The sequence below is a fragment of the Rutilus rutilus genome (assembly GCF_951802725.1).
Source record: "Rutilus rutilus genome assembly, chromosome: 2".
Lineage (NCBI taxonomy): Eukaryota > Metazoa > Chordata > Actinopteri > Cypriniformes > Leuciscidae > Rutilus > Rutilus rutilus.
This window is the reverse complement of record NC_140210.1, coordinates 48,103,429-48,128,655: the sequence shown is the minus strand read 5'-3', so window position 1 is coordinate 48,128,655 and position 25,227 is coordinate 48,103,429. Positions and strand designations below refer to the sequence as shown.

General features: G+C 38.0%; 1 protein-coding gene across 2 annotated transcripts in view; it reads right to left on the bottom strand.

Annotated features, from left to right (window-relative positions):
* LOC311283413 (complement C3-like) overlaps positions 1–25,227 on the bottom strand; it is a 175,768-nt gene that overhangs the window by 61,352 nt on the left and 89,189 nt on the right. For both annotated transcript variants that reach the window (XM_084397780.1, XM_084397779.1), the window contains exons 24-29: positions 13,671–13,874; positions 13,476–13,551; positions 13,135–13,294; positions 5,422–5,517; positions 5,084–5,240; positions 3,098–3,261 (exon numbers count right to left, since the gene is read on the bottom strand). In XM_084397780.1, coding sequence (XP_084253906.1) covers positions 3,098–3,261; positions 5,084–5,240; positions 5,422–5,517; positions 13,135–13,294; positions 13,476–13,551; positions 13,671–13,874 — 857 coding nt within the window. The remainder of the gene's footprint in view (positions 1–3,097; positions 3,262–5,083; positions 5,241–5,421; positions 5,518–13,134; positions 13,295–13,475; positions 13,552–13,670; positions 13,875–25,227) is intronic.

Here is a 25,227-nt window from a genome sequence, read left to right as displayed (position 1 = left end):
CTTAATAATACAACAAGGTTTGTTTCTAGGACCTGAGACTCCATCAGGTGACCTAATGGAGAAAAAAAAAAAGAACCCAGGCTCAGGCTCAGTCGGGGGCCAGTTCTCCTCTGGCGTTTATGAACTAGAGGCCGGATTGTAGTTTGAACTGTAAGATTTAAAATATTATATGAATGCCTGGCTGAAAAGATGCGTCTTTAATCTAGTTTTAAACTGGGAGAGCGAGTCTGAGCAACGAACAGTATCAGGAAGGCTATTCCAGAGTTTTGGAGCTAAATGTGAAAATGCTCTCCCTCCTTTGGTGGATCTGGATATCCTAGGTATGACCAAAAGCCTTGAATTTAGTGATCTTAAAGAGCGCAATGGATTATAGGGCGATAGAAGATCCGTTAAATAGACTGGAGCTAAGCCGTTTAGGGCTTTATAAGTCAGTAGCAATACCTTGTAATTAATGGGTGTTTCTGCAACTACGGGCACTTTTGACTATCCTAATTTAAAAAAATAAACCTCTATGAATTTCAATTTTAACCATCACAGTCTGTAATACATATAAAGATTTACACAAAATAGAATGTATTTGTTAAGATTTTAATCTGGAACATGTTTATTTTTTATGTTTTTCGGGTCATCTTCTTAAAAAGTGTCCTTACCGCAATGTTACAATAACGTTCATTTTATACATTTTTCTTTAGTAATTTCTATAAAAAATGTAATATATTTAAATAGCTTTTTCAAATTTGATGCAGTTTTGTAAATACTGATATAAAAAAATAGTATACAAAATAGGGAATTTCATGTTTTTTTCTATGCCATGTAAAAAATTTACAGTAACCTTAGATGTCAATTGTTTCCATACACACAAAAGATAACATAATTAACTTTTTATGACAGATGTTGCAATTTCAATGTGTTAATCATCTCAACTTAAGTGTAAAAATATTTTTTTTTGCAAATGAAAATGTGAAAAAAAAGAAAATAGAGCAGTGCTGCGGTAATGACATCTTGTGTCGGTAAGGACAAAATGTAATTTTTAATGTAAAAAATGGCATGTTTATATATATATACTAATATAAATACTATTATATACTTAAGTACTAATAATATACTAAATATTTGTAATTTAATATACAGTAAACCTTGAATTTGTCTCTACCGCAACAAAAAGTCTTTACCGCAACACCCAAATTTGCTGCGGTAAAGACATGTTGCGGAAATGACATTTTTGCTAATATTTTAGCTAATTGGCAGCTAGCAAGGCCTACCACATTAGTTTTGACTCTTAACATCTTAATATATGTGAATTCAACAGTAATATACATTTATTTTTAAAATGTAGTTATAAATACACAATTATTAAGCTGAATGGTAAGGACGCACAATAAATACTAGAGCAGAAAAGATGATGTTTACCTTATTTTTTTGGTATCTTGTGAGTGAGGTAGTGTGGTGGTCCAGTCTGTCAGCAATGTGCTCATGTGATAATTTCTGTTTCCATAGAAACTAGACTTGTTTGTGTTCGATAAAATTTCATAATAAAAGCTTTTTTTCATTGTTGCGGTAAGGACTCAAAAGTGTGGGACAGGCACATTTAGTTAAAAAATCATAAAAATGATCAGTAAATAATACAAAGAATTTTAAGATGCTGTAAATGAATCTGTATATTAAACAATTCCATTTGAAATAATGTCATATTGTAAAAGAATGAGCTAATTTTAAGTATCTCAACATTGAAACCACGGGTGTGGGACATGAGCAAAAATGGTGTTTGGACCTATAAATGCTTCATAATTTTACATTAAATCATATTATTTATTCATCATTTTTTATGTCAAGGTGTGTATTGACACTACGTTTATATTTATGAAACATCAAATGACAAATTTTAACATAAATCTAAAATTTCACTCCTGGGACTTAAAAGTGCCCGTAGTTGCAGAAACACCCTAATACGGAACTTTATAGGTAACCAATGTAGTGATGATAAAATCGGTGTTATATGATCATATTTTCTTGATCTAGTAAGAACTCTAGCGGCTGCATTTTGGACTAACTGTAGCTTGTTTATTGAGGATGCAGGACAACCAGCTAATAAAGCATTACAGTAATCTAATCTCGAGGTCATGAATGCATGAACTAACTTTTCTGCATCAGAAACTGATAGCATATTACGTAGCTTAGCAATGTTTCTAAGGTGGAAAAAGGCTGTTTTTGTAATGTATGAAATATAATTTTCAAAAGACAGGTTACAGTCGAGTATAACACCCAGGTCTTTTACTGTAGAGGATAAAGTAACAGGACATCCTATATGTTAAAGTTGTATTGTGAGAGGTTTTGTGGGCGTTTTTTTGAACCGATAAGTAGTACCTCTGTCTTGTCTGGATTTAATAAAAGAAAATTACGCGTCAGACAGGAGAGAGAACTAATTAGTTAAATCAGCTGACTGAGTTCATAGGTGGAATAAACATATGGCAGGACTTTTACTTTCTGACCCCTGGATTACCCACCTCTGCCCCCGACAGGGTGATGAGGTCTTCCATCAGCCTGAAGGGGGTTATTTTGAGAGAACCACCGGCTTGATGTACATTATCCTGCTTATTACACGGCTACTTGCCACATAAGTAAATAATTAGATACAAAATATTGATTTGAGTCTAAATATTTTATTAGCTCTTTAAACGCAAAGCTTCCTCAGAGAGAACAGTTGCAGTACTACTGCTATATAATGCAGACACTGCCACCATCATTATATCCTTTCTATGAAAACACTTGGGCTGTGTTGAGGCTGCAAGAACCCCATTTTTTTGTGTTTGTAAGAATAGTCGTTACTGCTATTTTTAGCATTATATTGATAAAGAGTCTTCAGTCACAGTGCTCAACCAGGTCCAGTAACTCGGTGTTGCTGAGACAGCCTGTGGTTATAGTGCTGGTGGTGCTGCTGCCTTGCTCTCATTTTAATAAAAGCAGAGTCTTAACTCAGTCAGACAGCATATTTAAATTTCATCCTATGAAGTTTTTACAGATCTCCCTGTTTTTATTAAGCTGAAGCTACTGCTATTGTCAACTCAAGCTACAGTGAAATGACGAGATGTTAGTGTACCTGTGTGGTGCCGTAACCACCATAATCAGACTGTTGTCTGCCCAGCCAGTGCACTGCCTCTCCTGCTTTATCAAATTCTTCGGCCTTCACAAGTGCCAGCACAGCATAGGCCGTCGCCTCCAGTGAGTGATGATGCTGTCCAGCGACAGTCCAGGACCTACCGGCTGATTCAAACACAAAACAGCGATAAAAAAACAGGTGTGGAGATGAAGCTGGAGCGTTAAGGGAAATATGTTGCTCCACTCACATATGCTGATCCAGACCATCGAGCTTTATGCTTTGGATTCTATAATAATAATAATAATAATAATGTTTTATTTATATAGCGCCTTTCAAGATCCCAAGGACTGAAAATGGTAAAAGCCCTAACACCCACACTAGAAGGTCAGAACTTGGGCATGTACAGTTTCTCAAACGCATCCTAATTAACTCTAATGTGACCACGCGTGCACGAGCGATTGACATGCAAATGATCCACGCTGAGGAACGCAGACCTGTAAACGCCTCTTCACCTCAAAACAAAGAATCAGAAACTTCAGTAACTTACTCCTCTGCTTTTCATCGAGTTTGAAAGACTGTGTTTGTGCTGTGCTGTGCTGTTTACCTTGGATTTCCAAATCATTGGTCTTAAAAAGTGGGTGGGTCTTGTCCCACCCATATACAATGGTTCCGACGCCCATACTAATATCATACATGTATATGTATCTATAAATAGACAGAAACATGTTGAAATGTGAACTAGACTGGTAGGCAACCTTTCAGTGCTAAATGCATACATGTCCGACACGAGGATATTTTTATATTCTATAATAAAACACAGCATGATAAAAGTAGGCTAGTATACTGTATACTATGGTGAATATTATAATGTTTAGAACCATGTTTACTGTTAAATTCTGTGTTATCTGGTCAAACGTAGACGCATAATATGGCAACAATAATTAGTTTAATAGTTTTGAGCGGCTTGATCGCTTCGGTAAATGTTCCCTGCAGCCGTTTGCGTTTGAAAAGCAAAGTGCGCCAAACAATAGGCTTCTTTTTTTTTTTACACCAAATGCTTATTTTCGTTATGACATTATGAAATGAGATTGAAGTAACATATGATAATCAATATATTTTCTCTAGTGCAGTGTTAGTGTTCCTTTTTAACAATTTATAGGCTATTGTTATTATGTTATTATTGTTATTATTATGCAGCACTGCAGCTTATGCCACGTTACAACAAACCTGGTGTTCATTTTATATATACACTACTGTTCAAAAGTTTGGGGTCAGTAAGATTTTTTAATGTTTTTTAAATAAGTATCTTCTGCTCACCAAGGCTGCAATTATTTGATAAAAAACAAAAAATAAAAACAATAATATTTTGAAATATTATGACAATTTAAAATGACTGTTTTCTATTTTAGAAACTGTAATTTATTCCTGTGATCAAAGCTGAATTTTCAGCATCATTACTCCAGTCTTCAGTGTCACATGATCCTTCAGAAATCACTCTAATATGTCATCAGGTGTCTTCAATAATGGTCAATCATCACTCAATGAATCACTTAATTAGCTCATTAACTTTAACACTCTGGAGTATTAATTTAACACTCATATTTTAACACTTTAACACTCTTGAGTCTGGAGCCATATAAACTCCCAGGAGAGTTGATTTAACACTGGAGTTTTTGCTGTGCAGCTGATTTCACTAATTAGTTCTCTCTCCTGCTGATTTAACAAATCCAGGTGATTGGAACAAAATACTGAGGAGGACTTTTACTTTCTGAACCTGGACTTTCCACCTCTGGAAAAAGGCTTGACAAGCTAGCTCAGGGGTGCCTAGCTAGGTGATATGGGTTATATATTTCATTCCATTGCTGTTATTGATACGGACAAGCAGCGAACACCACAAAACTTTTTGTAATTTCCACTCTAGTTTATTTTATTGCTCCATGTTATATGAAGCACAACACATTTTGATGACTTCTTGGTGTTACTGACCTCCTTCTTGGGTGGAATGCCTCATCAAGATGCCTTTATTGAGTCTTTCAGCATTAGCCATGGCATAAGAAGTCAACGCAACAGCGTAAGGATTGGTCAGTTGTGGAAGTCGACCTTCTAAGAATGCAACACCCCTCCTGATACTTTCACGCAGACTCTATAAAGTGTGTGTGCAATGTTTAAATCAAGAGGAGGAGTAGGAAAAATCAACTGTTCATTTTTAATGTTTTTGGTAAACAAAACAGTGGAAGAGGTTAAACCCAAGAGAAAAAAAAAATCAACTGTTAATCTAGAATTTAATGTTTTAATGAAACAAACCGTGGAAGACCTGTACTTACACCAACTGATCCAGCACAGATCTCACTGCCCTCTTGCATGGCAATCACAACAAAGGCCGTCAGAGAGGCATCGGCATCTCTGCCCTTTACGCCACCCTGGAATAAAGCACAAATAAACAAAATATCACCAAAAAAAAGCATTTTTAAAGACTTAAAAAATGAGTCACCAGGATGATTTAAGAAAAATATAATTTTTTTTCATAAAATCATAGTCTATAGGGCTATATAAAAGAAACACGCGAAATATGGCTATTTAAACAATTAATAGATTAATAAAACGAAAGAAAAAACTGACAGCATGCTGCTGAGTTTGGTTCATTTCTGTGAGGCGCGGCGCCTCACAAACAAGTTGACGGAAAGGAAACCGAGACTGCAGTTTGTTTGTTTTCTTTATTTTACAAAAGCACAATGTTGTGTTTTATTGCAAGTGTACACAAATATAAATAAATACTTTGCAGTTTCGAATGATGTCCTGTATGAACAAAATAACGAAGTATATTTTTATGATTTAATCGCGCCGGCGCCTCACACACACAACATATTCCAGCATTGCAATCTTGACATCGCAGCTGGTTCATGATCAAAATAAAATAGTCAACCTAACACAAAAAGTACACTGTTTAAATAGTCAATAAAATTTTTCAAAATCCAGAATCCCATTTGCTATTTATTTATATAGTGTGCATGTGATGTTCCTGGACGTGGACGCGCACATCGACATATGCTCGGTCCGGCTCCTCCGTGGTATCACGGTTGCGGCACAGGCGATGAAACGCCAGAAACAACAACAGGTGACTTTAAGCTATCGTTATATGATCCTGCTCTTATTCATGCAAATGGTATACAAGATAAGACAAAAGAGAACACGCTGTCAGTGAATGTCCTCCTGACACACACACACACAGACCCACAGATAGACGCGCACCAGTATCAAGTTCTCTTTCGCACTAGAACGAACAACACGCGTATGCCAAAATGTCAGTTTTGTCGAGTATCCTCACAAGAACAGCAGCTAGGTCTAATTCTCTCTGTCAGTAAAGTTAACCAGAGGACAAAGAAAACAGAGAAAATTACTAACTGCTCTTGACTAAAGGATGCTTGTAGCTAGGGGCGGCTGACCAATAGAGGGCGCTAGGGCGACAGTTCAGTTCAACAAACGAAATATTAACCCTCTGGGGATCAAAAACGCGCCCGCGCGTTTTGCTCGTTTTTTTTTTTTTAGCAATGTAAATTAAGTTCATAATGCTCTGTTAATTTTGATCTTTCATTTTCGTGTTATACATCAATCGATCCTGTTCAGTTTCTATTTTTTTTCTGTGTACTCACAATAAAAATAAAGTGTTTTGCTTTTTGCCAAATAAAGAAAAATTAATATGATGCGAGTTCTGCACTCTCTCTGTCAGTGAACTCCAATTTGAAACGCATTCGAAAATGATCTGTAACTCCGCGAAAATTCAGTCAAACAGGCAAACATACCCACGGGCATCAAGCTTGAGATCGCATCTTTTAAATTAAGTAATTTTTATAAAAAACAAATATTCTCAGCTTGTGAAATCTGTATTAAAAGAGAGCGATTCCAGTTGAGCTCATTAGAGGTCATTCAAATATAATGTGACCACGCCCCGGAGAGCGCGCAGTATTCAAACACAAATTCTGAGAACCATTTCAGTCCTGTGAAACGCCCATCAGCTGTAAACACAGCACGCCGCGAGTGATGCATAATATACCCTACATAACAAACAGTGAGCAATAGATCCCGCTGAAGAGTGAGGTAGGCTAAGTTATCTTTTCTCAAGTGTTAATGTGGAATAACGTTATGGAATAACGTTAGTGTAGGCCTATGTAATCGCGTTTCTGTGAGATGAATGAAGGGTACATATTTGTAAAGATATGTACCCTTCAGGTTCTCAGAATTTGCGTTTGAATACCGCAAATGAATGTTTGCCTGTTTGAAACAGAATGTTTGCCTGTTTGACCTAAATATGAATCACGAGTCTGTGTGTGAAAGAATAAACTGCTTTAATCAACTAAAATGCTTGGGTATACTGAGATGAGTAAAAATCGACTGAAATATGTTGAAATAAAATGTCTGTATAAGCAACATATTAAACTGCAAATTAACATTTATATGCCCTAATATTTCATAAAAACAACGTTATAGTCAGGCGAAATATGAAAGACAACATTTTGTTGACTAGATTTGGGTACAGTTTTTACTGTAGAATATACTGCCACATCATATATATATATATATATATATATATATATACATACAGTATATATATATATACTGTTTTTGTCAAAAATAAAGTGATCATCTAGATGTTAAATATTCCAATGTTGGCTATATTCAAACTAATGAATACATATGATAAAATGTAGGCCTATAATCATTTTTTTTTTTTACAAAGAAAGTACACTTGAAATATTGTTGAAATTGTAATTATTGTTGTAATTGTAACCTTTTTAATAAAATAGCAAAACATATGATAAAATGATAAATGATAAAACCTGTTTTACACAATTTAAATCAATGTATTGTTTTATGTGAACGATAAAGCAAGACTATTTTCACATAATTTTGAAGCCAGAACTCGAAGCGACAACATCTATTTGTCAAAAGTCTTGTGGACACATATTTAATATGTGTTTTGTGGTCTTATTTCAGCAACTTTCATTTTTATTTTTTTCAATAACCACGCATAAACATTATTCTCTTAAAAATACAAACATATACATACATGATGCTCACATATTATGGTAGCCCTGTTTGTGCTATATAGAGTGAATTTACACCTTTGCCATTAACATGTTTATAAATAACTGAAAAAAGCACAAATGTCAGGGCATGTCAGAACATCTCAAGGGCCCCCAAAACACCTTGGTCCCCAGAGGGTTAATATTGTGATGTTCATTTTCAACACAGTTGTCAGTATTTTTGCAACAAAATAATAGCTCCAACGAAAGCCACAGCAGAACTGCAGCACACAGCAGTGTTTGTGAACAAATCTCCGGCTTTGAACGAATCATTAGAGTCAATGATTCAATGATTAATTCATAAATACAGCCACTTGCTTCATTTTTTATTTTGGAACTGCTCTTTCACAGTGACATTTTGGTGTGACATTTGTGATTTTATCAAATGTTATGTGAATAAGCAGTTTTAAGTGCAGGCACCCAGAGAAAAATTCTTACAAGAGCAGCGTGTATCTGAGAGCGCGCACCCAGTTCCCGCGCACGAGCAGAGAGATTCGCACTCGGCACATTATATTCCGCGCGCGAGAGGAGAGATTCGCGATTGCACTGAACACGTTTTAATAATCACTTACATAATCACATTCCTTTACATAATCACTTAATTATCTCATTAACTTCAACACTGCTTCAGTGTTAACTTAACTATCTCATAAACTTCAACACTGCTTCAGTGTTAATTTTAACCCTGTAGTGTGGACACATATGTACACTGAGGAGTGTTAATTTAACACTGGGGTTTTTGCTGTGCACTCTCTGCACAGCAAAAAGTCCAGTGTTAAATTAACTCTCCTGGGAGTTTATATGGCTCCAGAGTCAGTGTTAAAATATGAGTGTTAAATTAACACTCAAGAGTGTTAAAGTTAATGAGCTCATTAAGTGATTAATTTAGTGATGATTGAGCATTATTGAAGACACCTGATGTTAGCAAGCAGAATCACCAAAGGAGAAAATCTAATTTTTTAAGACACCGTTATGGAGATCAGTGTTTGATTTAGTTGGGCTCTTGACCCATAAACTGTAAACATTAGATTGTCTTTGGCTGTTGTATCTAAGGTATAACTGCCAGATAAACAAAGAGAAAGTTGATCAGATTTTGTTGGTTATGTTTTGACATAATCGTAGTTTCACCTGAATCACTGATCTCATTTAGAGTCTAATCTCTGACTTAAATGTATATTGTTGATTACAGCATCACTGTGATTCTACAGCATACAATCTTTTTTTTCTAACTAGTCTAAAGGATTTCTTAAAAGTTGTTCTGATAAAACAAAATCTTTCTTTTAGGCACATACAGACATCAAGAATCAGTGTATGAATCTCAACTATGGTGACAAACAGAATATTCAATTAGGAAAGGAAATTAGTAAGACAATTCAGATCATAATTTATTCATACCGCAATGCATGATGGGAGCCATGAATGAGTTTTGATTGGTGGCACCCAGAATGCACTGCAACATGCTTTATTATTGTCACCATTGTTGAGATTGACAGGCTGATTATTGATGTCAGTATGTCTAAATAAAGTAATTTTCTAAGTATTTTTATAATAACAATTTTTAAGAAATATTTTGGATTATATTGATAATGATAAAAATCATTTGCTGTAGAATCACAGGCTGCTGTAATCAACAAGGTAAATCTGACTCTCTAAATGAGAGTTGATATTCAGGTCAAATTATGATTATCAAATCATAACCAACACCACCTGATCACCTTTTATCTTGTTCATCTGAGTGTTATAACTCAGATACAACAGCCAAACAACATTTAAAGTTAATGCTTTAAGGGTCAAGAGCCCAACTAAAGCAAACACTGATCACCATAACGGTGTCTTAAAAAATGCGATTTTTTCCTTTGGTGATTCTGCTTGTTAACATCAGGTGTCTTCAATATTGGTCAATTATCACTTAATGAATCACTTAATGAGCTCATTACCTTTAACACTCTTGAGTGTTAATTTAACACTCATATTTTAACACTGACTCTGGAGCCATATAAACTCCCAGGAGAGTTAATTTAACACTGGACTTTTTGCTGTGTGGTACTCTCGGGTAGGCACAAACTGTTTTTTTTTTTTTTTCTCTTCAGATAGAGGATAGACTTTTTGTAGTAGGCTACTTAGCGTTTCCCATTTGATCTTGTTTGCTCATGCTGGATCTTTAACGCAATTTTTATTTTATTTTATTTGGAATATTATTAGTTTATGACAATGGTCATAAATACGTAATTTTTACTTTTGAAACCATACCTTTCTGTCAATGAGAGTGCTCGTTCTGAAGAATTAAGGTAGGCTACCAAAAACTTGATAACTGAAAGAGGAATGAAAGTCAGATAGAACAGACAAAAGGGTTAAAAGAATCAAAACGAAAAAGACTTTTACTCATGCCCTTGTACTCGTTACTTCTGGTTCTACATAATGTTGCAGAGTTAGGCGAACTACTGCATTTTGTGTGTTATTCTAGTTTCTTATGTTCTAATTGATATCCTGTTTCATACCTAGTTCTTCAGGTATTATAATTCTTGTTTAATTTTGTATGTCTTTGTCTTTATTTTCTTTAAATGCCAGGGGTTTGAAAAACAATATTAAGAGGAAGGCTTTATTTTTGTTTTCTAAGAGGCACAAAGTAGATTTCAGTTTTTTCCAGGAAAGTCACTCTACATCTAAAGATGCCAAATTTTGGAGGTCACAGTGGGGCAATGATATTTGGTTATCACATGGGTCAGAACATTCTGCGGGAGTAGGGATTATGAAGTATAATTTTAATGGTAACATTTTGGAAACAAGTATTGATCCTTCAGGACACTTCTTGTTAATGGTTGTTGTTGTCAATCATTTTATGTTGATTATTGTCAACATCTACACTCAAAAAAAAGATTATGTCTAGTGATGCACCGAAATGAAAATTCTGGGCCGAAACCGAAAATTTAGGATGCACTTGGCCGAAAACCGAAACTGAAGCCGAAAATGGCTTCTTTTAAAAACTTATATATATATTGCTTGAATTTAATGGATCTGAAATGAAAAATCACAATATAATAATCAAACTTTTATTAACAGTTACATAACAAAACATAAAATATTTTTAACAATAAATATAAATAATAATACCAAATAATATTATTCTTCAAGTTTTATGTTCCATCAAATAAAATAGTTTTTTAAAAGTTGTGCAAAAAAAATCCACAATTTTGGAGATTTTTGCAGAACAAATGTTACATATTGCAACTTTGGTGTCCTCTCGTATAGGGCTGTCACTTTTGTGAAAAAAAAAAATCCTGTTCGATTTTTCAGACATAGGCTAAGTGTTCATTGAATCGTTAGTAAATTGCCTATATTTGGCGTTGATCCGTTTTCAACGCCAAATATAGGCAAATCCACGGACAACTAAACAGGCATTAGGACGAACGTAAAGAGGGCGCTTGAGACGCGCACAAGTCAGCAACGTGGACTGCCATAACATCAATGAAAAACATTACTGAAGGCTACATATTATGCACTATATTATGCAGAAATAGGCTATGTGTGTGTGTGTGTGTGTGTGTGTGTGTGTGTGTGTGTGTGTGTGTGTGTGTGTGTGTGTGTGTGTGTGTGTGTGTGTCAGAACCTGCAGTTGCTGTGTGAAATAGTGTCCCTATTTCGTTTTCGAAACTTGTGTTGGTTGGTCCGATCGATTGTGCAATAAGTGACAGACGCGTGATAACAGCTCGACCGTGATTGAAACCTAAGCGCTTGCGCACGGATGGGAGGGGCGGGTGACATTCATTTTCGGTTTACATTTTCGGCTGTTTTTTTTTTATTTCGGCCCGAAACCGATAATGCCATTTCGGCCGAAAATTTTCGGCGGCCGAAATTTCGGTGCACCCCTAATTATGTCTAAACATAAGATTTATGTATTTGAATTGCATATAGAATTTCCATCCATTTGGATTACATAGTTTTAACATAAACCAATTAATAATCTGAATGTGATTCATATTTTTAAGTCATATATAAATGAAACAGATACGATTTATGTAATTGTATTAATAAACTGAATGTGATTCATATATGTCAGTCATATGTAAATGAAACGGGTAAGATTTATGTAATAGTACACAGAAAAACGCCCATGTTAAATTAACACTTCTCAGTGTTCATACGTGTGCACACTACAAAGTTAAAGTACCATTGAAGCAGTGTTGAAGTTAATGAGATAATTAAGTGGTGATTGAGCATTAATTATGAACACCTGCTGTTAATAAGCAGAATCACTGAAGAACAGAGAAACACAAGAACTACAACTGACTTCAGCCACAGCCACAGATGAAATCAACTGAAGAGAAAAGAAGACATTAAATCTCTCAAGAACTCTGCAGAGGAGGATTAAACAACTCCACAAACAGCATGGAGTCAATATACAGATCCACCGCTGGCATATCACTGGGAAAGTGAGTAGCTAGGGGCTATAGTATAGTGACATCCCACAACAAATCATTAGTCCTATTTTTGGACCTTCCGGCCCGCCATATGCTTCGGCCACTGTTATGAGCCGCGTCCCTTTGTAGTAAAAGGGTCCCCTTACACCATATCTGTGATGTCATGACGCAACAACAATCAAGATTGGACTAGTTTCACATGTGTTCAGACGCTATCACGCTGGACACGTTCCCAAAAGTGTAATTTTTGACACGGCACAAGTTCCCTTCTCAGGGAACAAGGGTTACAAATGTAACACGAGACTCTTTCTTTGTTAATAAAAACCATGGAAACATGTTCTGTGAAATAGCTTATTCAGAACAGTAATAAAAACAATGCAATTTTAATAGTCCATCTTTTTTAAAATGGTAAACCTGTTGCAGATTCTGCAAGGGTTATGAAAACTTAATTGCATCTTACAAATTAATTGTAGGACACTGCAATTTCTCCTCCACAGATGACTTCAAATACAGTCAGTCATAGCCGCATTTAACTTACCGCCATCGCACTCGAAAATACAGGTGAATCCTCTCTAAAGGAGCCGTCTGGCTGTTGTTTGTGGAGAACCAGCCACTTGAGGGCGCTGCAGACCACATTTCTCTCTATAGTAATTAAGTTACTGGCCATGGCGAAGACTTTAGCCACATATGCTGTCAGCCTTTAACAAACAGAAACAAAAAGCTAATAAATAACAAGTAATAATTTGCTACTATTAATCTAAATGTTATTAAATAATAACATGACAGAAGAAAGTGGGCATGAAAATAAAAACAAATAAAACTGATTGATTGATTGATTGATTGATTGATTGATTGATTGATTGATTGAAATGAAAATACCATGTGCTGCTCTTCGAGGATGAATAGGCATGGTAGGATCCATCCGATTGACGATGCTTCAGCTGCTTTTGATGACCTTAATACAAAAAAGAAATAAAGATATTATATTTATGTTTATTATTTGCTTTGTTTTTTATTCCTTTTTGTCTTTTCAAAACCTAGTCAGATTCTGTGTATCTGTTGTATCCTGCTGACCTGTGTAGATATGTTTAATGGCTTCACTACGGCGGTCTATTCCAACAGTCTCCCACTGATTGGTGTTGTCCAGATAATGAGTGGCAATGACAGGAAGAGTCATACTGGCCATGTTCTGCTCTGCACATCCACCGGGTTGTCTAATAAGGCTACCCATGACGTTTCCACTGATGGCCTTCTCGACTGTCTGAGAGATCTCTTCACCTGGAAGGAGAAAAAAGGGAATGGAGGCTGAGAATTCAGTTTTTAAATTATCTTTATGATGAGCTGTAATTTATGCAACACTTTCAACACTATCCAACATAGCAACATTGTGACTAGGGCTGGGCGATTTAAATCGCGATATTGTTATGCGCATCTCGTCAGTAAAGCCGGTTCCTTGATTAGTAGTAAATCACCATCACCTGCTTTCAGATGAAGCGGCATTTAGGGCTGAGGAGATAATTAAGTGATTCATTTAGTGATGATTGAGCATTATTGAAGACACCTGATGTTAACAAGCAGAATCACTGAAGGAGAAAATCACAAATTGTAAGTTACCATTAAGGTGATGGGTGTTTGCTTTAGTTGGGCTCTAGACCATTATATGTTTACTTTAATATTTACTGTTGTTTGTCTGCTGTTATTGATTTATAACAGTTAAATGAACAAAGTAAAATGTTATCTTATAGTGTTGGTTATGTTTTGACATAATCATGCTGTGATCTGGAAAAGAAAATTTATTGAGATAGTTTGATTTAACTTGTTAGCAGCAGTTTTGTGACTCTTCAGCCTACGATTATCAGTACTTTAACTCAAAATATTTAATAAACATTGTTCTGATCAAAAGACATTCAGATAAATTCATTTAAAACACAGACATCAATAATCAGCCTGTGAATCTCAACAATGGTGACAATAATAAAGCATGTTGCAGTGGCTGCCACCAATCACAACTCATTAATGGCTCCCATCATGCATTGAGGTATGAATAAATTATGATCTGAATTGTCTATGTAATTTACTTTTCCTAATTGAATATTCTGCTCCTCACCATTGTTGAGATGCATAGACTGAATCTTGACATCTGTGTGTGCCTAAAAGAATGATTTTTTTTTTTAAACAACTTTTAAGAAATCCTTTATTATATCAAAAATTCTGGGCATTTATGCAGATTCACAGTTATGCTGTAACCAACGACATAAATCGAAGTCAGAAAGAAGGATTTTAATGAGTTCAGTGATCAAGTTCAAATGATGATTGTCATAACATAACCAACACCATCAGATCACTTTTTTCTTTGTTCAACTGGTGATTTTAATTCAGAAACAACAGACAAACAAAATCTAAAGTTAATAATATATGGGTCAAGAGTCCAACTAAAGCAACCATTGATCGTCATAATGGTAACTTTCAATTTGTGATTTTCTCCTTCAGTGATTCTGCTTGTTAACATCAGGTGTCTTCAATAATGCTCAATCATCACTCAATTAATCACTTAATTATCTCATTAACTTAAACACTCTTGAGTGTGGACTCATACACTCCCAGGAGTGTTAATTGAACACTGGAGTTTTTGCTGTGTACAAAGAGCCGTAGTTAACTGACAAGCTGAGCCATATCGCATTAAATATCGCTGGCGATACGTCCGAGATATTGATGCGATATGGCTCAGCTTGTCAGTTAACTACGGTTCTTTGTAGTAAATGCCGCTCCATCTGAAAGCAGGTGATGGTGATTTACTACTAATCAAGGAACCGGCTTTACTGACGAGATGCGCATGACAATATCGCGATTTAAATCGCCCAGCCCTAGTTGATTGTCACCGTTGTTGAGATTCATACGCTGAATCTTGATGTCTGTGCTGGTTTAAATCAAGCAGTAGTTCAAAACCTTTTTTCTACACCATGTATTTTTAAAGTTCTTCAGATTATCTGTTGCTCACTTACAGATATATTATACTCAATAATATTAAATATTTATTTTTAATATTATAATTAATATTATCACTTGCTCAAAGTGAGAGATAAGACTCTTTATGAGATCAGTGAATCTGGCCACAATATGACGAGTATCTCATCATCACCTGATCACATTTTCTCACTGATTTTCATGCCATAACGTTTGTGTTATATAACCACACAGTTAAGGCAGTCAGAGTAAATCTAAAGTTAAAAAGTCAGAGAGCCCAACTAAAGAAAACACTCATCTCCATAATGGTAACTTCAAAATTTATTATTTTCAATAAAACATCAACGTCTAAACCTCTGGTAATTCTCAATAATTAGATTACAGGAAACCACAGCTGGCAGGTTTTTATTTTTTATATAAAAGTTCAGTTCAATGTTCAATGCCATAAAACCTAAAATATTACTAAAAGCAAAAAAAATTCTACCGTATTTTTTACGGTAAAGTACTGGCAACCACAGCTGCCAGTTTTTTTCCGTAATATTTAGATCACTGCCGTAAAACCTAAAATATTACTACCGTATTTTTTACGGTAAATCGCTTTCAACCAGCTGCCAGTTTTTTACCGTAAACTTTAGTTCAATGCCGTAAAACATAAATATTTATACCGTATTTTTACGGTAAAGTACTGTCAACCAGCTGGCAGTTTTTCACCGTAATTTTTAGTTCGATGATGTAAAACTTTGTAAAATTAGTAAACATTTGCTACCGTATTTTTTACGGTAAGGTACGGTAAATGCAACGGTAAGTTTTTTTTTTACAGTGTACTTCCAAAATCCGTACATTTAACAGTATGTTAATGTAAAATTACATGAAATGTCCCGTGAGAGCTATTACAGTTTTTCACTGTATATAGTAAGGGTACATACCGTTAAGGAATTAACTTTTTTTTTTCGTTGCTTTTTTACAGTTTTTTACTGTTAAAATTACGAAAATTTTTTACAGTGTAGTTAACTACATTAGTTAACATTAACTATTAATAAACTGCACGTCTACAGCATTAATTAATCTTTATTAATGTTAATTTCACCATTTAGCCTACATTATTTAAATCAAAAGTTGTATTTGTTAACATTAGTTAGCCTAATGCACTGTGTGAAGTAACAATAAAAATACAGCTATTCATTGTTTGTTCAACTAAGATTAACAAAGATTAATAAATACAGTAACAAATGTATTGCTTGTGGTTCATGTTAGTTAGCCTAATACATTAGCTAATGTAAACAAATCAAACCAGATTTAACACCTCTTAAAATGAGAATGTAAGTGTGCTTACCCCATTTTTTTAGTAAGAGTGGTTAGCAAGATTTAAACTTAATAAACTACTGTATTCAGGTTATCTATATGACAATGTGTAGAACAATTACCAAAACAATCTTTTAGTTTAGACTGTTTGCGGTAAATGCAGTTGGGTTGTCAATGTCAAAACTCGAAATAAGCTGTGAATCAAATAAACTTACTATAAATAATGTTATGTCGGTTTTTTTTTTACTCTTACACTGAATGTTTGGATTTTGTGAAGGTGTGAATGCTGGATTTTTTTCACATAGTAGCACAATATACTTAAATTACTCCGTCATTTATGGTCATACAGAAAAAAGAAATATGAAAAAAGAATCTGTGATATTTCTACTTTTGTATGTGTCCACTTACAATCAAATCAAAACATTGTGCTTTTGTAAAATAAAGAAAATAAACAGGGTGTGCTTTCTGCCTCTCCGTTGCAGTGAACTTTTTTTTTCTTGAGCACGTCTATAAACTGAAACAAAACTCAGCGAATACTTGTCACACATTTATGAGCCATATACCTTTATAAACATTTAAGTGTGTACTTTTAAATGATCGGATTCAAACTGAAAACAAATATTCTCTGTTTAAGTAATTTGTATAAAACCAACAAGATGTACAGTATCTCAAACGCTTGCTCATTATTTTTAATTTGACCACGCCCACGCGCGCAAAAGAGATTCACATGCAAATCTCCACATGGAACGCGAACGCGCTCGTTACTAGTGTTGTTTTTGGCGGCCTGTTTTAATTTTAGTTTTAGTCTAGTCTTTGTGTCAGGCTGTCATTTTAGTTTTTATTAGTTTTAGTCACATTCATACTCTTTTTAGTCTAGTCAAGTTTTAGTCGACGAAAACTGATGACATTTTAGTCTAGTTTTAGTCAACGAAAACTGATGACATTTTAGTCTAGTTTTAGTCGACGAAAACTGATGACATTTTAGTCTAGTTTTAGTCAATGAAAATTGTATTTTAGTCTCTTTTTAGTAATGCGATTCTATTTAACCCAGTCAATATAGGATTTCAAACAAGGCTATCTTATTATAGGCTATTTAGTAGGCCTATATTTAGGGCTGTGACGGTGGCAGGTTTTTTTACCACCGCGGTAAGGGACCAACTACCGGCGGTGGTTGGGGGGTTATTAAAAAAAAAAAAACTCGTTTTATATTTCCACACAAAGACGCGTGATACACTCTGGCTTTGAGAGGGATGTGGGACAAGAGCAGGAAAACACGAAGATATCGATCTCTTTATGATATCTTCGTGTTTTCTACTTGATGTAAATTGGTTTGAAGAGCGAATTTTATCCTCCACAAGGGCGAGATATTTAGGCTGTGTTTGAGATTGCGCTGCCAGAGAAAGTGAAACTAAAAATCACCCACACGTGTCAAACGCGCTTTACAACTAAACTCGCGCCCAATGTCTAATATAACAAGCACAAACTGTGTTAAAAAGAATTTGACATGCAAGTACAAATGTAGGCTATCTGTCCTACAGCGTTTTTCTGCTTTACCACAGTAAAGAATACGAATATAATAGGCCTAATTAAAAGCGAACCAAGAAACGTTTATAATACCTTTAGAAAATGGGTGAGACGAACCAAGAAATACTTCCCTCAGTCTCGTTCACTCAGATGTACGTCATTGCTTACGTTGCACGAGTGTCCACTACTGGTGGAACCCTTGCAATGTGCTGGATGTGGTGGAACCCTTGCAATGTGCCAAATCTTCACTCACGTCACGTGAGTGAAGATTTGGGAAAAGAAACAAGAGATTCCATGCAGGGATGAGTCATGATTTTTGGATATTCGATTAGTTTATTTAATTATAAAATATCGAATAGGTTGTGCGATTATATCTACTCTAAAATAAAATCTCCATGTTCTGGCGCTGATGCGGTGACGTGTTCATGTAACAAGAGACGCTGCCAATAACGCACATAACAGCTGTCACAAAGAACCAGCAAAAGTAATGATTATGAATGTGTCAAATATATCAATGAGACATTTTAATAGAATAACTAATGGAGTAATATATGGTTAAATTCGCTGATAATCGGGTGACCAGATCGCAATCCAGAATTTAAAGCCGACAAAGCTGGGTTCACGCACAACTCTCTCATTCGTCGTGACGTTACATTTCGTCTCGTCTCGTTTTGGTCAACGAAAATGAAGAGACATTTTAGCATAGTTTTTATTTTTTAAACCACATTTAGTCTCGTTTTTATTCGTCAACGATATTGCATTATACATGTATTTTAGTCATCGTCACATGACCATGCATTTACGTCTAGTCTCGTCTCGTTTTCGTCAGGTGATAACGGTTCGTTGACGACAATATTTCGTCATAATTTTCGTTGACGAAAGCAACACTACTCGTTACCTCAAAAACAAAGCACGAAAAAACTTCACAAGTCTCTGCTTTTCGTCGAGTTTGGAAGACACGCCTGAGCTTACATTGGATTTACCTCAGAAGAAGAAGAACGCGATTTGAAGACAAGAAAGATGTAAGGTAAGAAATTCTTAATTATTAGTTAGTTATTGTTGCATAAACTTCACATTGCAGTTGAACTGTTGCTAGATATATGGTGAATATTATAATATTTAGACCCGTGTTTACTGTTACTGTGTTTGTGGATATCTGCTCAAATGTAGATATGTATAATATGGTAACCATAATGTTTCATATTTTGGAGCATGCTGTGCGTTTGAATGTATCATATGTTGTGTGTGTATTCCTGCTGACTTCAACATTCACATGAGTCTCTGTACATGAACATGGTAAAGTGAAAATCAAACACCTTGGAAATGAAAGGTATGTACAATGTTTTTAGGAATGGCATGTTTTAGAAAGGTCTCTGTCTTTGGATCATTGTTTTTAATAATGTGCTTTTTGTCATTTGTTGTGTATCTTTGGATTATGTTGTGTTGTAAATAAATCCAAACAATCAAAAAGCCATTATTTTTTAAATCTCCTCATTCTTTGTGCAAGGTTGCTCAGAATGACAGGGCCTGATCGCTCCTAATAGCGCAATTAGGGAGGGTCTTTGTCTTTCTCAGGTGTGACTGAAAAATAACTCTTTTTCAGTATTTTTGTATAAAAGAAGGGCTCACAGGCTGAACTCTGGTTTTCATAGACTGAAGCGAATAAGCTCACGGCGCGACACGGCAGGTTACGCAATACTCGTTCCCTCTTCTAGAGAGAACCGAGGTTACGTTAGGTAACCGAGTACGTTCTCTTACGAGAGGTTCTCTCGTATTGCGTAAGTTGCTTACGCTATGGGAACCCCTTGTCAACGCCATGCGTGCCGAGCATCCACTGCATGAGTCCCAGGGGAGCCCGGGGAAAACAACATGCGAGAAAAGGCGGCCAGCAACGCGGGCCAGCACGTGTCATAAGCACTTCATAGGAATACAGAGCGGCTCTGCCTATTCATAGGAATACAGAACGCCTGAAGGCAGCGGAGCGTGTGATGTAAACTCTCAGCGCCCTGACGGGGCATAAGAGGTTATCACTGTCCTCGCTGTAGGATGCTGGCAGAGCCGACAGGGAGATGATCTGCGCCCTAAAGGGAGTGCGAATCGCTTTTGGAACATAACCATGTCTCGGTCTGAGGATGACTCTGGAGTCATTTGTCCGAACTCGAGACATGCGGGGCTAACAGATAGCGCGTGTAGATCCCCCACACGTTTTACCGACGACAGAGCTGTCATAAAAACGGTTTTGAGCGAAAGGTATTTCAGATCCACAGATTCTAATGGTTCAAAGGGAAACGCTTTCAGGGCCTCTAGGACCAAAGAAAGATCCCAAATATGAACCAAGGGGGGGCACGGGGGGTTCATCCTTGATTACCTGTGGTAACAGCGAGATCGGAGGGAAAGCATACAGCGGGCGGCTGGGCCAGGTTTGGGTCAGCGCGTCCTCGCTCTTTGAGAAGAACCTCGGGCAACGAGCGTTGTCTTTTGACGCAAAAAGGTCGACTTCCGCCTTGCCGAATAGACGCCACAGTAGCTGGACTGTCTGTGGGTGCAGGGACCATTCTCTCAGGGGAATTTTGTCTCTGGACAGTCTGTCTGGGCCGACATTAATGTGGCCCGGCACGTGTGTGGCTCTCAGCGAGCGCAACGAGCGATGAGCCCACACGAGAAGGTGTTCTGTCAGTTTGCAGAGATTCCTGGATCTGACACCGCCCTGGCGGTTCACATAGGACACCACGGACATGTTGTCCGAGCGGACTAGCACATGGTGGTCCCGTATATGTTGGAGGAAGCGCTTGAGCGTGTTCTCGACCACTATCATCTCCAAACAGTTTATATGGAGGCATTTCTCCTGGTCTGACCACAGGCCAAAGACCGGTTTGCCCTCGAAAAGAGCGCCCCAACCCAAGTTGGATGCGTCCGTCAAGATAACTTTTCGGTGCGAGACGGCTCCCATTGTCACTCCCCGCTGGTACCAGTCGGCCGCTAACAAGGGTCTCAGTGCTGAAACGCAGCTCTGAGTCACTCTGATTCGTATGCCGCCGGACGCCCAGGCTCGGTGAGGCACTCGAGCGTTCAACCAGCGTTGTAGCGGGCGTATATGCAGTAGACCCAGCTGAAGCACTGCTTCAGCTGATGCCATACAACCCAGCATCCTCTGAAATGTTTTTAGAGGTGCGGCGCTGCCCATCTGGAAAGACGTGGCCAAGCGTTGAATACAGCGCGCGCGCTGTGTCGACAGCCGGGCCGTCATTGCCACAGAGTCCAGTTCCAAACCCAGAAAAAAGGCTGACTGACTGGGCAGTAATGAGCTCTTGGTCCAGTTGACCGTGAGACCCAGGCTTTCCAGGTGGCTGAAAAGCACTGTTCTGTGAGAGAGAAGTTCTTCCTCTGACTGTGCTAGAATCAGCCAATCGTCCCAATAGTTCAAAAACCGCATGCTCTGACTTTTCAGGGGAGCGAGAGCCGTGTCCCTGCACTTCATAAATGTACGAGGTGCTAAAGACAGGCCGAACGGCAGGACGGTGAACTGATATACCCGACCGTCGGAGGCGAATCTCAAGAATGGCCTGTGACGGGGTATTATCTGGATCTGAAAGTAAGCGTCTTTCAGATCGAGGGAAATAAATCACCCTCGGGTGAATCTGCGCAAGGATCTGTCTGGTTGTGAGCATTTTGAACGGTCTTTACATAAGAGCTTTGTTCAAATATCTCAGATCTAAAATTGGTCTGAGAGCTCTGTCCTTCTTGGGCACAAGGAAGTAACGGCTGTAAAAGCCTGACTCGCTCAGAGAAGGGGGTACCGGTTCTATGGCCCCTTTGCACAGAAGTTTCACTATTTCTGCACGAAGTAGGTGTGCTACTTCCCCATTCACTCTCGTCTCGGTTTGCGCTTGAAAGCGCGGGGGACGGCGAGCAAACTGCAATAAATAGCCCTCTCTTACTGTGCTCAGCACCCATTCTGACGCACCTGGAATAGCTTCCCACGCTTTCGCATGTACGGCTAGGGGCAGAATGGCCTCCGTGCTCCGGTTGATGCATTCCGCGGGCTTGAGAACCTGATTCGGAGGCGCGGGCGCAGTGTGCGCGCTCTCGGTGCTTGAATACGGCGGCTCGCAGGCAGCGATGGCTGGCCGTTTTACACACGATGTCCCGGTGGCATTGGATGGGGAACATGTTGTGCGAGGAACGGAGCGCGAGAGCGGAGCCGGGGGTAAAGTGTTTGTCAGTATGGAAGGAAGGAAGGAGGTGGTAGGAAGTGGCCGTGTAAAAGAGCGGGTAGTGAGTAGGTGCGGGCACGGGGTTGTGGACACGTGACCTACATCTAACACTCGAGCGGCTTTTGTCCACTTTAGGAGAGTGGGCTCTGTGAGAGACACAGGGTTTATAGTGCTTGTGTGTAGGGGTGAACACAGAAACATGGGCACACTTTCTACAATTAAAACACCAACGGCGTGAGCCGGATACCCAGGCATTACACTCCTTTTGAGATTTCTCTGGGTCGTCGTGAAAACGGCGGTTGCGTGCAGGCGAGCGGGTAGTATTCCCAGCTCGTTGGCTGCCAAATACACTTCTGCAGTAGCCTTTCTTAAGGGGACTGACAAAGCGGATGTGTTGTGTATATCAGTAAGCGTGGGAGCTCACGGGCGGACACAAGACTTACACATAACCGGTGTGTATCGGCTTTATAGGTTCTGTCCCCTGGGATAAAAGTGTACCAGAGCGGGCAGTGTGTAGGTGTGGGCACTGTTTTGTGAGCACATTTCCTACATTCAACACTTGAGCGGCATATGCCAGCTCTAGAGTGGGCTCTGCATGAGTGAATGACACAGGGGGAACCGTGCTTGTGTGTAGGGGTGAACACTGGGAAGCGGGCACATTTTCTACACTCAAGACACCATCGGCGTGAGCCGGATAATCAGAATTGTACTCTTATGAGATTTATCTGGGTTGCCGTGGGTTGTTTGGGTGCAGGCGAGCGGGTTGTACAACGCGCTCGTTGGCTGCAAAAAACACATCTGCAGTCGCCTTCTTAAGGGGACTGACAGAGCAAAATGCTTTGAAGGCTCATATGTTTAGACACTCATAAATACTCGAGCACCATCCTGAGAGCGGGAGGGTGCGAGAGGCGGGTTCGCTTTCTGTATGTAAGAAGCTGGCCGCGAGCTCGGAGAAGCAAAAAGCAAAATGTTTATCTGCCGCCAGAGCCAGGATTCGAACACGGGTCTCTGGCGCGAAAGCCTAAGATTTCGCCACTGAGCCACAGGGGGAAAACACATAAGCTTTCAGTTAGCGCGAGCATATAAGAGAGCGTCATGTTCTGTCATGTTCGGCGTTTGTTTGCAGGCGTGCATGTATTATAACAGGCTCGTTTACTGCAATATTGATATTAGTGTTGTGATAATCTGAAGAATATTTAAAACATTGTGCACAATTAAGGTTTGAACTATTGTATCTTTAAGACACACACAGACATCAAGAATCAGCATATGAATCTCAACAACGGTGATGATAAAAGTGCAGTTGATGGGAGCCTTCAATCAAAACTCATCAGTATCTCCCAGCATGCATTGCAGCATGAATAAATTCTTTTCTTATTTTATCTGCTTTTATTTTTGATGTTGTTTTTGTTGCAACTTTTTAGTAGCCTGTTTTGTGATGTTCAGAGTTCTCTTACGAGAGGTTCTCTCGTATTGCGTAAGTTGCTTACCCTACGAGAAAATTGTCTTTTCTCGAGATCTGAAGCCAAAAATTATCCTTAATCTCCACGTGCCTCAGCCCGCCAGAATGGGTGTGGCTAGCGTGTATAAAAGAAGGGCTCACAGGCTGAACTCCTGAATGTCTTCAGCAAAGCTCTACGCATCGCTGGACTCTGAGAGAAGCTGCCGCCGTTGAAACAAGCGACCAGCAAGCCTTAGGACAGCGTCTGAAGAAGCCGGTTGTCTTCGCCGCCTTCAGCCATCCGTGCCTGCTATGCTATCCGGCGGCATATATCCTTTTGCTGCTGTGTGTGTTCGCCGCTGCGACACACACTCTTCTTCTAAAAGAGAAATTTCCTACGAGGCGCTGTTTCAAATGCCTCGCACCTCTCACTTCCCGCTCTCTCTCCCTCTGTTTGAGCCGCGCAAACTGCACCATTGGCAAGGAATGTCAGAAGCATGCGGTCTCGGGGCTAGCTCTCTTTACGTTACAAGAAAGCTACTTTACGTTGCAAGAAAGCCTATTGTATCTTTAATACTTAAAGATACAATAGTTCAAACCTTAATTGTGCACAATGTTTTAAATATTCTTCAGATTATCACAACACTGATGGATCACATGCTGTACAATCATAGGGCTACTACAATCAATAATGTAAAATTAATGACGCATATACTCAAAGATAAGACTCTATAAGAACTCAGTGAATCAGACCACTACATGATGATTGCCATCATCAATACATAATTATCATCACGTGATTCATTTTCTCTATGATTTACTGGCCATAACCAACCTGTCTTTTAAACACAGAGTTATGGTAGCCAGAGAAAAACTAATACAGCAAACACTGATCACAATCAGTGAAACAATAAATCATCAACGTCTAAACCTCTGTTAATTCTCAAACAGAACTTTAGATGTATGACAGAAATAAAGTCAGTCTGGTTAGTAATAAGTGAAGCTGGTAATGCTGTTTGTGGAGTTGTTTAATCCTCCTCTGCTGAGATCTTCACGGATTTAATGTTTTTTATTTTATTTTATTTTTTTATCTTCAGTTGATTTCATCTAAGACTGTGGCTGAAGTCAGTTGTAGTTCTTGTGTTTCTGCTCGTCTCTTTTTTCTGTTCTTGTTGTTTCTCTAAAT